Below are 16425 nucleotides of genomic sequence, written 5' to 3' on the forward strand. Positions count from 1 at the left end.
CTCTCTCTCTGCCCCTCCCCCATTCATGCTCTCTCTCTGTCTCAAAAAATAAAGGTTAAAAAAAAATTTAAAAAAAAAAAAGAGTACAATATAATGACTTGGCAATCCCACACATCACTCAGCGCTCATCACAGTGAGTGCACTCTCAATCGCCTTCACCTTTCTCACCCATCCCCCCACCCACCTCCCCTCTGGTGACCATCAATTTGCTCTCTACAGTTAAGCCTGGTTCTGGGTTTGTCTCTGTTTTGTTCATTTGTTTCTTAAATGCCACATATGGTATCTGTCTTTCTCTGACTGACTTATTTCACTTAGTATTATACTCTCTAGATTCATCCCTGTCATTGACAATGGCAAGATTTCATTGTTTTTATGGCTGAGTAATATTCCGTCATCTCTCTCTATATAGATAGATACACACATATACATACCACATCTTCCTTATGCATTCATCTATCAATGGACACTTGGACTGATCTCATAATTTGACCATTATAAATAATGCTGCAATAAATATAGGATGCATATATCCCTTTGAATTAATATATATATTTTTTTATTCTTTGGGTAAATATCCAGTAGTTGAATCACTGGATCATATGGTTGCTCTATTTTTCTTTCTTTGAGGAACCTCCACACTTGGTTTTCCAGAGTGGCTACACCAGTTTGCATTCCCACCAACAGTGCAAAAAGGTTCCTTTTTCTCCTTGCCAACACTTTTTTGTTTTTCTATTATCAAAAGATTTTATCCATTCTGACAGGTGTGAGGTGGTATCTCATTGTGGTTTTGATTTGCATGCCTCTGATGATATTGTTTTTTAGGAGAGAGAGAGAGAGAGAGAGAGAGAGAGAGCGAGCACCCTCAGGCAGATTGGGTAAGTACAGAGGTGGAAAGAGAGAATCTTAAGCAGATTCCATGCCCAGCACACAGCCTGACATGGGACTCAATCTCATGACCACGAGATCATGACCTGAGCCGAAATCAAGAGTCAGGTGAGCCACCCAGGCGCCCCACCCACCATATAACTTTTTTTAATGTTTTTGTTTTTGTTTTTTGAGAGAGAGAATATGTGTGTGCAAGTGGGGGACAGGGGGCGGAGAAAGAGAGACACAGAATCTGAATCAGGCTCCAGGATCCGAGCTGTCAGCACAGAGCCTGATGTGGGGCTGGAACTCATGAACCGTGAGATCATGACCTGAGCAGAAGTCGGATGCCTAACTGACCGAGCCCTCCAGGCCCCCCCATATAACCTGTTGATACAAAAATCCTAAATGATTCTGCATAGCCGGCCGGAATGACACAGACTCCCAAGCCCTCTATGAGCTACCTGCTTTCCTAGTTTTTAATACGCAACTTCTATTTCCCGTACTCTACAATCTACGCCGAGTTTACACCTTCCCGCGGCACTTGTGATATAGTAATAAATATATTCTTGGTTTTCATCCCTAGTTCCCGACACAGATCTCCTAAATCCCCTGGAATTCGCCTAGTGACAGGATCCTCTGTTGCTCTAAGTGAGGCGACACGTGGTGGTCTCCTGGATGGCTTCTTGAAGGGGGTGAGCTGCCAGGAAGACCAAGCCTCGACTAGAAGCTTGGAACTGTCAACCCCACAGCCCCACCCCCACCCCAGTTCTCTGGGAAAGGGAGAGGAACTAGAGATTAGTTAGGAGCTGAGATGAAACCTCCATTAAAATCCCTAAATAATAAGATTCAGAGTTTTCAGGTTTGGCGAATGCATCCATGTACCAGAAAATGACATTCCAACTCCTGTGCTTGGGACATTTCCAGACCTTGCCCTGCACACCTCTTTCTCTGGCTGTTCAACCGTACCCTTTATGATAAGCCAGTAAACCCAAGTAAACGTTCCCCTGGGTTTTGAAAGCCATTCTAGCAAATTACTGAACCTGAGGCAGTGTCTTGGGAGGCTGTGATTTGTAGCAAAGTCAGATGGGAGTACTGGTAACCTGGGGGCCCACTGACTATAGGGCCTGAAGTGAGGGTGGTCTTCTGGGACTGAGCCCCCCGCCCTGAACCTGTGCGGTCTGGGCTGACTCTGGGCAGGCAGTCAGTGTCAAAGCTGAATTAACTTGTAGGATATCCTGTGGGTGTCCAAACAGAATTAGAGAATCACTTATTGTGGAAATCCCACACATTGGATCAGTGCTGTGACTAGAGAAACAATTTTCCCTTAACAGCCATTACTTTGTTTCTGTTCCTCAAATACCTCTTGGATCCCACGCCTTTTGAAAACCACACCCGTACGTGAATACCCTCCTCAAGCCTTTCTTCCTCGGAAGACAAAAAAACTCTGGAAGAGCCAATGATGTTCATCATCTCTCTTTTGTTACCTACAGGGCTGACAGGTTGAAACTTCCTTTCCGTGTTATGATTTCCAGAGGGCAGGGGCCACAAGTTTAATCGCCTCTTGAACCCCACAACCTCCTCATGCAAGACTTTTCACAAATGTTCTCCGTTAATACTTGTCTAATAAATGACTTCTGAATGGGTAAGGAAAAGAAGATTCCTGGGAAAAACACAGAGCAGGGGGACTATGCTGCCACGGGGCTCGTGCAGCTGAAACACTCGTGGACCCGGACATAAAGGCGGAAATGTGAGGGTTGGCTGTGGTGCTTCTTTCAGCCGTGTGTTTGGCCGCAAACATCGCCGTCCGACAGAGATAACGTGAGCTACCTATGTAGTTGAAAATGTCTTCATGCACACATTAAAAAATGAAGAGAGGGGTGCCTGGGTGGCTCAGTCGGTTAAGTGTCCAACTTTGGCTCAGGTCATGGTCTCACGGTTCATGGGTTCGAGCCCCGCGTCGGGCTCTGTGCTGACAGCTCGGAGCCTGGAGCCTGCTTCCGATTCTGTGTCTCCCTCTCTTTCTCTGCCCCTCTCCCACGCACACTCTCTCAAAAATAAATAAATGCTAAAAATAAAATAAAATAGATAAAAACAAATGTTAATATTTTTATTTAACCTGATATATCCCAAATATTTACCTTATGTATTTTTTTTCTCATACTAAATCTTTCATGTCTCATGTGCATTTTGTGTTTGCAACACATCTCAGTCCTGTGCAGCCACACAGCACACGCTGGAAAGTCACGTGTGGCTACACACTTGCTAGACTGCACAGCGTCGGTTTAGAATTCCTCTCGTCAGAGGCCAACATTTAGCTTTCAAGAAATGCACAAGGTGAAGTGGTCGAGGCAACAGAAATTGATGGCAGTCACAGACTGTGAAAACAGTTAAAGCACACTTGAGACGGCAAACTGTCTCTATGGGAAGACTGCCCCCTCCCTTTTTCACGAGCAAATTTTGCACAGTCAGGGTTTTGGTATGACTCTGTAATGGATAGAGCCCGCCATATAATGTCATTTTCGTCCGCTCATGACTTTGCCAACAAACTTATGGAAATATAAGAGGGATCAAACAGCTTGAAGTTCCTAAGCACACCTGGTCCTGAACACACTTGAAGATAAAATTAAAAAAAAAAAAACAAAAAAACAATTTAAGGTGAGTTTAATTAACATCACCAAATATCCAAATAAATCATACACTAATTTATGAGATGTTAAACATAATGATCTAGAGTTCAGAGAGAGAAAAAAAAGCAAACTGAGTGGAAAAGGAGATGAGTCTATGGGGCGCCTGGGTGGCGCAGTCGGTTAAGCGTGCGACTTCAGCCACGTCACGATCTCGCGGTCTGTGAGTTCGAGCCCCGCGTCGGGCTCTGGGCTGATGGCTCAGAGCCTGGAGCCTGTTTCCGATTCTGTGTCTCCCTCTCTCTCTGCCCCTCCCCCATTCATGCTCTGTCTCTCTCTGTCTCGAAAATAAATAAAGGTTTAACAAAAAAATTTAAAAAAAGAAAAGGAGATGAGTCTAAAGAAAGTGATGTTGCAGATTTACATCCTCGCCCGACTTTTCCTTCCTACTGCTTCCTGCTGTCTTTGCTCCGTAAAATCCAACAAATAGAAAACCTGCTTTACACTAACCATGTGTTCTAACAGAAAGTACAGGAGACCAGAAAGCCTAGGGCTGGGGCCAAGCTCTGTCCCTGGATGGTTCTGGCCAAATCCATTCCCTTAGGCTTCATCTCCTCTTTGAAGAGGAGGGTTTGAATGGTCTGAGTTCAGAAACCTCCCCCAGCCGTACAGTGCACATTGTGGCACATGGAAGTTGTTCCATAAACACTGACAGAGAGGAGAAAACAGGAAGAGGAAGAAGAATTCACTTGTTTTTCTGTGCGCTTCAACGTAGCTCCAAAGGAAAGACACTTGTGCCAGATATGACGAAGCGCAGGAAGGGAAGTTCCCAGAACGTGCCAGACCTTCTGAGGGCCAACAGGGGGAACCAGAACCAGTTCCTTTCTGAAGGCAAAGCTACTGTGACTGAGGACATTTTTCTGTTCTCCCACGACAGAGCGTGTGTGAGGGCATAATTAGATAGTGATTCTCTACACGCGTGTGTCTTCTCTCCCTCTGTACCACCTCCTGCCAAAATCCAAAGTTTACGAGAAGGTGGCTGAACAAACAGGCGATTAACACCCCTGAAACAAAAGCCTTAGACTCAAAATGAGTCCTACTGAGGGGCGCCTGGGTGGCTCAGTCGGTTGGGCGACCGACGTTGGCGCAGGTCATGATCTCATGGTGTGTGGGTTCGAGCCCCGCGTCGAGCTCTGTGCTGACAGCTCAGGGCCTGGAGCCTGTTTCGGATTCTGTGTCTCCTCCTCTCTCTACCCCTCTCCTGCTCATGCTCTGTGTGCCTCTCTCTCTCTCTCTCTCTCTCTCTCAATAATAAATAAATGCTAAAAAAAAAATTAAAAAAAAAAAAACTAGTCCCACTGATAAGGAAAAACACTCCTACCTCAACCCTGAAAATTATGAGACAGAACCATTTTGTTTTTTGTTTTAACTAATGAGGAGGCATACAGCAAGTATCTCCATGTTTGCCTAAAAGCTTACTTTTCTTTTTAAGGGAAACAGGACACACTCCTATAAACATCGCATAAGAGCTACTGGCGAGATTAAGAGGTATGTGCTTTGGCCTACACTGAAATAAATGTCTCTCTGTCCAGGAGTACACCCTTGCAAAATGTAACACTAGCCAAAGAGAAAAATCCAAATGCACAGCACAAGACAATTTATACAAATATAAATAATTTCCCTTACCGTCCTAACATGCTATATTCACACGCTATATATAAAAAAAAAAATTTGATCTAACTTTTTAAAAGTCAACCAGAGAAATATCTTCATCTTTTCCTTACCTTAACACTAGAAAAGATAACGTTGTTTTAAGTTTACTTATTTATTTTGAAAGGGGCAGGAGGAGGGAGCCCAGGAGGGGCAGAGAGAGAGAATCTCAAGCAAGCTCCGAGCTGTCAGTGCAGAGCCTGATGTGGGGATCAAACTCATAAACCGTGAGATCGTGACCTGAGCTGAAACCAATAGTTGGATGCTTAACCAAATGAGCCACCCAGGCGTCCGTAGAAAAAATAACTTCTAAAAACAAAAGAGATCTAATTCGGAAAGAGCAAGTGTCTAAGTATCCTAAATGCCACCCGCACCAGCAGGGTCACACGTGAGCGTCTGGTCTCCTTTCTTAATACTTACTGGTTCTTCCTCCTCTCTCCATTCACCAGAGCAGGATGAGTTCCAAGGTGCTAGCCTCGATTCTCTGTCTTCTGTTTCTCTTAATCCTCTCTTTCTTGACAACTTCATAGACACTCCTTCCTTCCACCTCCTATCTCCTCTACACAAGAATCTACCTGACCCTTCTAGGGCAGAGACTACAAACCTTGGACACCTTGCAAGGCATTGATAGCAGATGCTTTGCCATCATTCCCAATTTAACCCACTCTAAAACCAAACCTGTCAACTTGTCCTGGCACCAAAGCAGCCCTTTCTTCTTGTGTCCCTGCTGGATTTTCAGTCGTTTGGTTTCAAATTCCATAGTCCTCTCTGACTCTATTATATTGTCTTCTATAAGCTTTCAGCACCCAAGTCCTGGATGCTCTATTTCTTTTTTTTTGTGTGTGTGAGGCAATTAATATTTTATTTATTTATTTTTTGACATGCAAATTATTTTTATTTTTTAATTTTTTTTCAATATATGAAATTTATTGTCAAACTGGTTTCCATACAACACCCAGTGCTCATCCCAAAAGGTGCCCTCCTCAATACCCATCACCCACCCTTCCCTCCCTCCCACCCCCTATCAATCCTCAGTTTGTTCTCAGTTTTTAAGAGTCTCTTATGCTTTGGCTCTCTCCCACTCTAACCTCTTTTTTTTTTTCTTCCCCTCCCCCATGGGTTTCTGTTAAGTTTCTCAGGATCCACATAAGAGTGAAAACATATGGTATCTGTCTTTCTCTGTATGGCTTATTTCACTTAGCATCACACTCTCCAGTTCCATCCACATTGCTACAAAAGGCCATATTTCATTCTTTCTCATTGCCACGTAGTACTCCATTGTGTATATAAACCACAATTTCTTTATCCATGCATCAGTTGATGGACATTTAGGCTCTTTCCATAATTTGGCTATTGTTGAGAGTGCTGCTAGAAACGTTGGGGTACAAGTGCCCCTATCTGGATGCTCTACTTCTACAACGTCTTGATAATTTTCCCCTTCCTCTTCTCCAGTGTCCTGGCACTGCTTCAGTGCAGACCCTTATCACCTCTTTTCTCGCACATTTTATTGAATATCAAAATACCACCTCCAGCCCCTTCCCAACTCACCAAACCCAATTTATTTTATGCTCTGCTTTGACATTAATCTACCAAAACAGAGCCTCAACTATGCCCCTGCTTTGTTCAAAATAGGCAGCAGAGAGACACGGAAGGCACGAGGGCCAACCCTGGCATCAAGGCCTTCCAGGATGTCACCCAAGACTCCTCCCCTTCATGTACTGTTGGTCCGACTCTGTGCCTTATCATTATGTGAACACAGCTGATACTCTTTGCTCTATCTCTTGGCACATCCATCTACAATCAAATGACTATATATATGTGGGGTTTTAATAAAAAGGTCTTGTGCATTTTTCATTAAGTATATACCTAAGTATGTAATGTTTTTAACACTTATAAATTACTGGATTTGTTAAATTTTTTTCTAATTGCTCATTGCTAGAATAGAAAAATACAATTTGTATTTTGACCTTTCCCCTGCCACCTTGCCATTTGTAAGTCCTAGGAGGTTTGGAGGTTTCTTAATGTTTTCCAAGTAGGTGACCATAATGGCTACAAATAAAGACGCTTTTTGGGAATGCAAGCTGGTGCAGCCACTCTGGAAAACAGTATGGAGGTTCCTCAAAAAACTAAAAATAGAACTACCCTATGACCCAGCAATTGCCCTATTAGGCATTTATCCATGGGATACAGCTGTGCTGTTTCGAAGGGACACATTAACTCCCATGTTTACAGCAACACTATCAACAATAGCCAAAGTATGGAAAGAGCCCAAATGTCCATCAATGGATGAACGGATAAAGAAAATGTAGTATATATACAAAATGGAGTATTACTCGGCAGTCAAAAAGAATGAAATCTTGCCATTTGCAACTACGTGGATGGAACTGGACTGGAGGGTATTATGCTAAGTGAAATTAGTTAGAGAAAGACAAAAATCATATGACTTCATACATATGAGGACTTTAAGAGACAAAACAGATGAACATAAGGGAAGGGAAACAAAAATAATATTAAAACACACACTATATATATATATATATGTATATATATATATATATATATATATGTATATATATATAAACAGGGAGGGGAACAAAACAAAAGAGATTCATAAATAAGGAGAACAAACTGAGGGTTACTGGAGGAGGTGTGGGGGGGGGATGAGCTAAATGGGTAAGGGGCAGTAAGGAATCTACTCCTGAAATCATTGTTGCACCATATGCTAATTTGGATGTAAATTTTTAAAAATAAAAAATAAAATTTTTAAAAAATAAAGAAAAAAAATAAAGATGCTTTTGCTTCCTCCTTCCCAATCTAAGTATCTTTTATTTCTTTTTCTTGCCTTATTACACTGGCGAGGACCTCCAGTCAATGCTAAATGGAAGTGGCTAAAGCAATATCCTTGCCTTATTGCCTATCTTAGGTGGAAAGTGGTGAATCTTTCACCACTAAGTATGATGACAGCTGTATATTTTCAATGGATGCTGTTTACCACATTAAGGAGGATTCTGTGTCCCTCTAGCTTGCTTCAAGTTTGTAAATAAATGTTGAATTTTGTCAAATGCTCTTTTTCTGCATCTACTGAGATGATCGTATGGTTTTTCTTTTTTATTCTGTTGATGTGGTGATTACATTTATTTTTTCATAATAATGGGCTATTTAAAATAATTTTTTTAAGTTTACTTATTTCTAAAGACAGAGTGCAAGTGGGGGAGAGGCGGGGGGGGGAGAGGGAGAGAGAGAGAGAAAGAGAGAGAGAGAGAATCCCAAGCAAGCTCTGTGCTGTCAGTGCAGGGCTTGATGCAGGGCTTGAACCCATGAACTGTGAGATCATGACTTGAGCTGAAATCTGACACCCAACCTACTGAGCCACTCATGGCTCCCTACACTATTTTTTAAGGCAATTTTAAGGTGTACAGAAAAACTGAGCAGATGGTGCAGAGTTCCCATATACTCTCTCTGCTTGGGTAAACCCCCAATGGTTTCACCTATTAATAACTGGGTTAGTGTGTTACACTTATTATAGTTGATGAACCAATATTGATACAGTATTAATAAGTAACCTCCATAGTTTACATTTGGATTCTCTCTTTTGAGCTATACAGTTCTATGAGTTTTGATAAATGCATAAATGTCATATACCCACCATTATAGTATTATAAAAAATTATTTCACTGCCCTAAAATCCTGTGCCTCACCTATTCATCCCTTCTCTCCTCCTGCTCCCCTTGACAATCATGGATTTTTTTTTTTCTCTTTGAAGGCAACCAAGTTTTCAGTGAATTTTAATTTGGATTTTAAGTGAATCTGGCATATTACAAGAACTGAGTTAAAGATACCTACTATTAATAGTAACAATGGAAATAGCATTCTAAGAATATAAAGAATACGAGACCTTTCCTGCATAACGATGGGGAGGAATAGTGCTAACTCAACTAAATATTCAAAATGATAGCCTCTGCCTTCTCCTAATCAGCACTCCTACCTCCAAACATTTCTTAGTAAAATGCACAAAATTCTTACACATAATAGAAGCAGTGCATTGTTGCAGGTGGGTGATTACCATTATTCACCATCATCACATCATTAGATGAAATTTCAACAACTGCCCAAACAGACAACACACACACACACACAAAAATCCTTAGAACACAAATTAATGACAAGAGAATCCATGCTGCTGGTGAGCTTTGCAAGATCTAATGCACACTTTGAGGTCAAGTCAGAAAGAAGCAACAAGATGACAGAGTGGCCAGGCATTTGGATCTTCTTGAGAATGGAATCAGGGCAGAAAGTTGGCAAAGTGTCTCTGGCAAAGTGGCTCTGTCCATCACTTGCACCTTTTTTCTGCTAAACTAGTGGGTGTCATTCTGCTCCAATAGATCTTCCTTCCTTCCTTCCTTCCTTCCTTCCTTCCTTCCTTCCTCCCTCCCTCCCTCCCTCCCTCCCTTCCTTACCTCATTCATTCAACAGTCACTCTGGAGCTGCCATGAGCTATGGGTACTGTCTCAGGTACACCACACATTTTTAATGTCTGTAGTTTTGCCTTTTCCAGAATGTCATGTAGTTGGAATCATACAGCATGTAGCCTTTTCAGATTGGCTTCTTTCACTTAGCACTATGCATTTATGGTTCCCCCATGTTTTCCCGTGGCTTGGTAATTCATACAGTATTGCGTTGTATGGACATACCACAGTTTGTTTTTCCATTTACTTACTGAAGAACATCCTGGTTGCTTCCAGTTGTTGGCAATTATAAATGAAGTTGCTGTAAACATTCATGAGTAGTTTTTGTATAGGTAGAAGTTTTCAGCTCATCTTAGTAAATCCCTAGAAGCAGGATTACACAGCTACATGATAAGAATATGTTTAGCACTGTGATAAACTTCCACACGGTCTTCCAAAGTGGCTATACCACTTTTCATTCTCATCAGCAATGGATGACAATTCCTAGGGCTCTCCTTATCAGCTTTGGGATTGTCAGATCTCTGGATTTTAGTCATTCTTATAGGTATGCAGTGGCATCTCATTGTTGTTTTAATGTTCAATTCCCTAATGACATATGATGTGAAGCATTTTTCATGTCCGTGTTTGCCATCTGTGTATCTTTTTTGGTGAAATGTCTGTTCAGGTCTTTTGCCCTTCTTTTAATTGGGTAGTTCATTTTCTTACTGTTGAAATTTAAGAGCTTTATACACACACACACACACACACACACACACACACACACACATATTTTTTAGGTGGGGGTAAGAGTCCTTTAGCAGATGTGTTTTGCAAATATTTCCTCCCAGTCTATGGCTTTCTTTTCATTCTCTTTAATTTTTTTTTTTTAACGTTTATTTATTTTTGAGACAGAGAGAGACAGAGCATGAACGGGGGAGGGTCAGAGAGAGGGAGACACAGAATCTGAAACAGGCTCCAGGCTCTGAGCTGTCAGCACAGAGCCCAACGCGGGGCTTGAACTCACAGACCGTGAGATTATGACCTGAGCCGAAGTCAGCCGCCCAACCGAGACACCCAGGCACCCCTTTTCATTCTCTTTAGAGTGCTGTTACAGCAGTGTGTCTTTTAACGAAGTCCCACTAATCAATTTTATTTTTACAGGTCACACTTTAGGTGCTGAACCTAAATGGTCATCAGCAACCCCAAGATCTCTTAGATTTCTCGTATGTTAACTTCTAGAAGCTTTATAATTTTGCATTTTATATTTAGGTCTATGATCCATTTTGAATTAAATCTTACGAAGGGTATAAAGTCTATATATAAATTCATTTCTGTGTATGCTGATGTCCAGTTGTCCCAGCACCTCTTTCGTATTTCATTTTGGTATTTTCTACTAACCTATCTTCTAGTTATTTAACTCTCTCTTCAGCTCGATCTTCAGCTAAACCCTAAATTCTTAATTTTGGTTTTGGGTTTGTCAGAGTGAACATTTCTATTGGATTATTTTCCAAATCTGTTTTGTCACTTTTTATGGTTTCTAACCCTCTCCAACATTTTAAAATCTTATCTCTTATCTCTTTAAATATAATAAGCATAGTTATTTTAAAGTTCATGCTTAACAATTTGAACATCTGAAGCATCTGTGGGTCTATTTCTACATTTTATTGTTTCTGCTATTTCCTATTCATGTTACCTTATCTTGTAATGCACCTCTTTCTTTGTCTTTGATTGTGTGCAGACACTGTATTTTTAAAATGGTCTGTGGAATCTTCAGAGATTTGGGATTACATCTGCTTCTTCTGGGTGCCTATAAGAACCTCCATTCTAGGATCGCTTTGATCCATTTTTAGTGCTTGAGATTTCCTGGATCACACAAAGAACTCATAACCACACAGGAATCCATGTGAAGACTGTTTATTTCTATTTCATCTTTATACTCCAGCCAAGGCTGGGTCTCAATCCATTCTGCCAAGCCAAAGTATAAAGAGTTTACCAAGGACTCCACCTCTGGCAAACTCTGAGCTCTAACATTTTTGTTCTCCTCGGCTCCCCAGACCCCATGAGGCTGTCAGAAACACTACTTTGCCTTTAAACTGCTCTGTCTGAATGGGATACACCCAAACACCAGGTTCACTCCTCTACATTTCTACCTTCTCTTCGATCTTGGTTTGGTAATTCTTCACTAACTTGGTATTTCTCCAGTGCCTTCAAGCACAGGTTTTTAATATTAGGTCCAGTCCTAGCTATCCTCGGATCTGCTGAAGTCAGAATGGGACCCTTCATCCTATGACTTCCACAAATATTTTGCCTCTTGTGGCCTTTAACACAATTGACTTTATATTAAATTGTGCATGTTACCCTACCCCCATTAGAATGCTAGGATCAGGTCTCATTCATGTAATATTCTATCCCCTGCCCAGAACAATTATTTGCTAAATTGAACCAACCAGTCTTTTAAGATTTTGCTAATTTAGCATGTCTGAATCTCACTGTTTTAAATCCATAAAATTTCATGTTTATATAATCATCATTAAAAACACCATTCCCTTTCCAATTTGCTTTCAATATTTCAGTTTCTGCAAGAAAAGACCTTATTTATTTTAATGTCTTTTTAAAAAATATGACTCTATTGTGTCACTTATTTGATTTTAAGGTGATCTTTATAATTCTCAGGTGTGTCTTACAGTATGCATCTATAGATTTCAATGTGGTGATTTAATATTGATTTTATTTTGAAAATTTCATGATACTTCATAGGAACTATCAACAGAACACCTAGGAAAACCAGTAAGCTCTATATACTGAATAGAAAGTAACCTAGAAAATTCTTAGGCATAAAGAATTTAGTGATTTTTTTTAAATGTGTTTTTGTGCCTCTTTTTAATTTCACTGCGAATGTGTAGAATTGCTCAGGATTTCGTTGCCTTTTTCTGTGGGGAAAGAATTAAATGTATCACAAGGATGGCAGTCTGTTTTGAAACCTCTAAGACCAAGAGTGAGGGAAGGAAGAGCTGCTTAAGGTCACTCACATCTTTCTGAGTAGCAGAGACACTTTTTTGACTGCAACTTTTAGGGACCATGTCCACATCAATAATTGCTCAGGGAGAACCTTCTAATTCCCCAGATTTGGCCAGATGCCAGTGCTTATATTCCTATAACATCATATATTTCCTCTTTCTTAAAAGATCTCATATTATTTGTTGGATATGTACCTTTGCTGGAGTTGAAACTCCTAAATGCCAAGGACAATTCCTATATCTCCTTCAATAAACATAAAGGGTAACATTTAGCATTTTGCTGAGTTTCCATTACTCTAAAAGCTAAGTTAGACTTGCCTTCATAGCCCTAGATGCAAGTAAGCCAAATCTATTCTGAATTCCTTACCCTCCCCAGCATGTCTTAGATTCTGACCAGACATTGTGTGTTGGGTGTGTAGCCTGTCTTGACTCCTTCTCAGGAACCAAAGCTATATAACCAGCCTTATTGGTGAGGGACTGGTTGAATTTCTCCCTCCTTTTGGCACTAAGTGTCCCTTGATACCCAATAAAATACTCACCAGTAACAAAATCAGTCTTCAATTATTCAGGAGTTGATCATTCAGATCCCCTCCTTCTCATATTCTTTTTCCCCACCTACTCTCTAACCCGTAGGTTGCTCACTGGTAAACATACCACTGAAGGCTGGCCGGAGCAAGGAGAACGATTCCAGCCAGTGGACTTTGTGAGGCCCAAGAAACTCCAATGAGAAGCCAGAGTTTGTGGATGGCTTAACGCTACCTGAAAGTCTGGAGAATTTTCCTGATGCTATCAACTACTCTTGGTAGGGCATAGAAAAGATCATCTGTCCCTGTCAGCAATCATTCTAGGCTGTTACCAGTTTTGTCCTTCCATTCTCTAGGTGGTGATTCTCTATGGTCCCAGCTTCTCCGCTTACTCAATGTGTGAATTAAGACACAGTTTCATCTCTCTGAGCCTCATTTCATCATTGATAAAATAGAAACAGTAAGCTGACGGGTTTGCTCTGAGGACCAGAGCATTAATTCCAAGAAAAAAATAATGTATGAAAGTGCTTTGTAAACGCAGACGGCATTCCAATTTTATATCATTACCGACATTAATTGTTTTTTCATGGTTTAAGTTTTAATGAGAACGCCGATTTTTCTTCTCAATGGGAGAGGTATTCCACATGGGTTACTGTGATGGATGAAGTCCTGGATACGTGCACACTTAATATGAGTGTCAAATTCCATTTCAGTGCTTACCTTGGGAGGTTTCCTTAATGATGGAAACAAAAAATTTCAGCAGCAGAAGTAGAAAGGGTTGTCAACACAGCAGCCACATCAGAGGGAAGCAATGAAAAAGAAAAAACATAACGGAAACTCAGCATCTTGGTAACATGGTCTGAAGGATACTCTACAAAGATGAGAAGCCAAATTCACTTTGCTGCCTGAAGTGATAAACTATTATATTTGCTCAAAAATATATTACAGGCATAATGGGTTTCTTTCCTGGTTTACAGAGAATGGATTCAGTCACTCAGAGGTATTCTTAATGATTCTAAAAAATGCCAACAGAAAAGCATCCAGATAAAGAAAGCATGTACAATCATATTGTACCTGGTCAAACACTTTTAAATTAATTTCGACATTTAAATTTTCTTAAATTGGTGTTACAATATATGTATATTTCCTTTGATAAATATTCTAATTCACATGGCATTTTTTTCCCCATTTGAAAGCCACAGTTCTCAACAATTTTCATGTATTTCATCACTGAAGAGAAACTGAAGAGCTAGCCTCCTCCCATAACCAGCCACACAAGCACATTTTTACATGTTAATATCCCCCCAAATGACTGGAATTGCCACCTGGAGAAAATTCCGAAAAGCAAACCGTTTTCAAAGTAACAAACCAGTGGGCTGACTTGCCTTGTAAACGTTTTCCATGTATATGAAATTAAAAAGCTGAACTATGATTTTTATAAAATGTGAGCCTCTGACAGTTAGTTCTTAGCCTTCCTGACGTGGGTGTTTTTAATCAGCCTCCAGTATCATCAATACATAAACTGTAAAATTATCGTTAAGTAGAAATGGGGGAGTTTTCCCCGTGGCTTTATTCCTTCTTCACAAGGAATAAGACCTGAAGGATAAGAAAATGGATTTTCCAGGGCACAGGGCATGGAAATCAAAAGGTACAGGCAAAAATAGCACGGTGACCTTTCTCCAGCATTGGGCGCAGCACTCCTCACAGAGCTCTGAGGGCCCCAAATAAAACCCGGAGCTCAGCGGCAAGGAAAGAATGTCTATGCATTCCAAAATCAGGTGGACAATCCAAAGTTTTAAACAGAGGGAAAGAAAACCATGACATTCCATAAAGATGAAGCTTTATCATCTTCTTGAAATTGTATGACTGAGCTTAAAGGATCCTTTACATCATTACTTCAGACAGGCACAATGGGAATGTGATTTTTTATCGTCAGGTTTTAGAGGGGACCCTATCTAGAAAAACTGGTATTTCTGGCTGCCATCAAGTAAGTGTCAACATTCTATCTACCCTTTCAAGCAGGATAAACATTTATGGATGTTATACTAAAAATGCACGAGTGCTTTTAATCTAAGAAAGCCATGGATCTTTGCTTTGTGCATAAACTTAAAGGTTTCTGCCAAGAAAATTTCCTTAAGTGGAACACTGTTATGGAAGGCATCTGTTCTGAGCAAGTAGAACAATAATGAAAACAGTATGCACAGTACTTTTGACTAAACCTTCTCTAATTTTGCTTGCCTTACTTTTTAAAAGCCACTAAATTTTTTTTTAATGTTTTTATTTATTTTTGAGACAGAGAGAGACAGAGCATGAACAGGGGAGGGGCAGAGAGAGAGGCAGACACAGAATCCGAAGCAGGCTCCAGGCTCTGTTTCACAGAGTCTGATGCAGGGCTCGAACTCACGGACTGTGAGATCATGACCTGAGCTGAAGTCAGATGCTCAATCAACTGAGACACCCAGGCGTCCCTAAAAGCCGTTTAAATCACTGCTTTACTTAACAAAGGACAGACGAGTCACTTGGGTTATAATAAGGCAATCATATGAAACAGCATGGACCAAGTTAATAAAATAAACATTTTATGTGAAGGCTGTGATGAGTCAAGCAATCTAATGGAGGTCGACTGTGCTAACAGGAATCCCAGGGGTCTCTCCAGAGTTTTTGTGTGCTTCTTTCATGCTACAACTGTATGACAATCATGACCAGCAGCAAAGTACCAGTGCTGTTTCGTAGTCAGTAGTATATTCACCCCCTGAGCTGTCTAACAATAAAGCTATCCTATCTTCATTGACATGCCAATATGGTTTGCCTTATTCTTATTAGGAAACCAATCCTGTTTCAGCATTATAAGTATTGAAAAAAATATATATCCCTTTCCCTTAGAAAGACAGCACATCATATAGGAATGACAACATGATTCTGCCACCTTTCTCTGTTCTCTGGGATCACTTAAGAATAAATGGAGACTGGGGAGCATGGGAAAATGGGAGGTCACTACATGGACCTGCTGCTACCCAAATTTATTCATCGTTTAATTTAGAATAAAGATCCTTACCAAAGAAGGAAAAGTAAGTCACTTAGTGTACCGAAACTGTACTTCGTTAATCGGTAAACCTTTCTTGAGATGTGAATTAAGAGATGAGCAACTAAGTGATCCTAATTCAGAGCCAACATTTACTACCCCAATCCCCAGAGGCCACATGACATTCTCTGGTAGTCGTGAAGAAAAATTTTTCCA

The 16425-nt window shown here is 40.6% G+C and overlaps 1 protein-coding gene across 3 annotated transcripts in view; it reads right to left on the reverse strand.

Moving 5' to 3' along the window:
• KIF13A (kinesin family member 13A) overlaps positions 1-16425 on the reverse strand; it is a 209641-nt gene that overhangs the window by 117181 nt on the left and 76035 nt on the right. For all 3 annotated transcript variants that reach the window (XM_047101542.1, XM_047101541.1, XM_047101544.1), the window contains exon 3: positions 13908-13920. In XM_047101542.1, coding sequence (XP_046957498.1) covers positions 13908-13920 — 13 coding nt within the window. The remainder of the gene's footprint in view (positions 1-13907; positions 13921-16425) is intronic.

Source organism: Lynx rufus, unplaced genomic scaffold (assembly GCF_022079265.1).
Source record: "Lynx rufus isolate CCGP_SWC_20201006 ecotype Redwood Valley unplaced genomic scaffold, mLynRuf1.p SCAF_6, whole genome shotgun sequence".
Classification (NCBI taxonomy): Eukaryota; Metazoa; Chordata; class Mammalia; order Carnivora; family Felidae; genus Lynx; species Lynx rufus.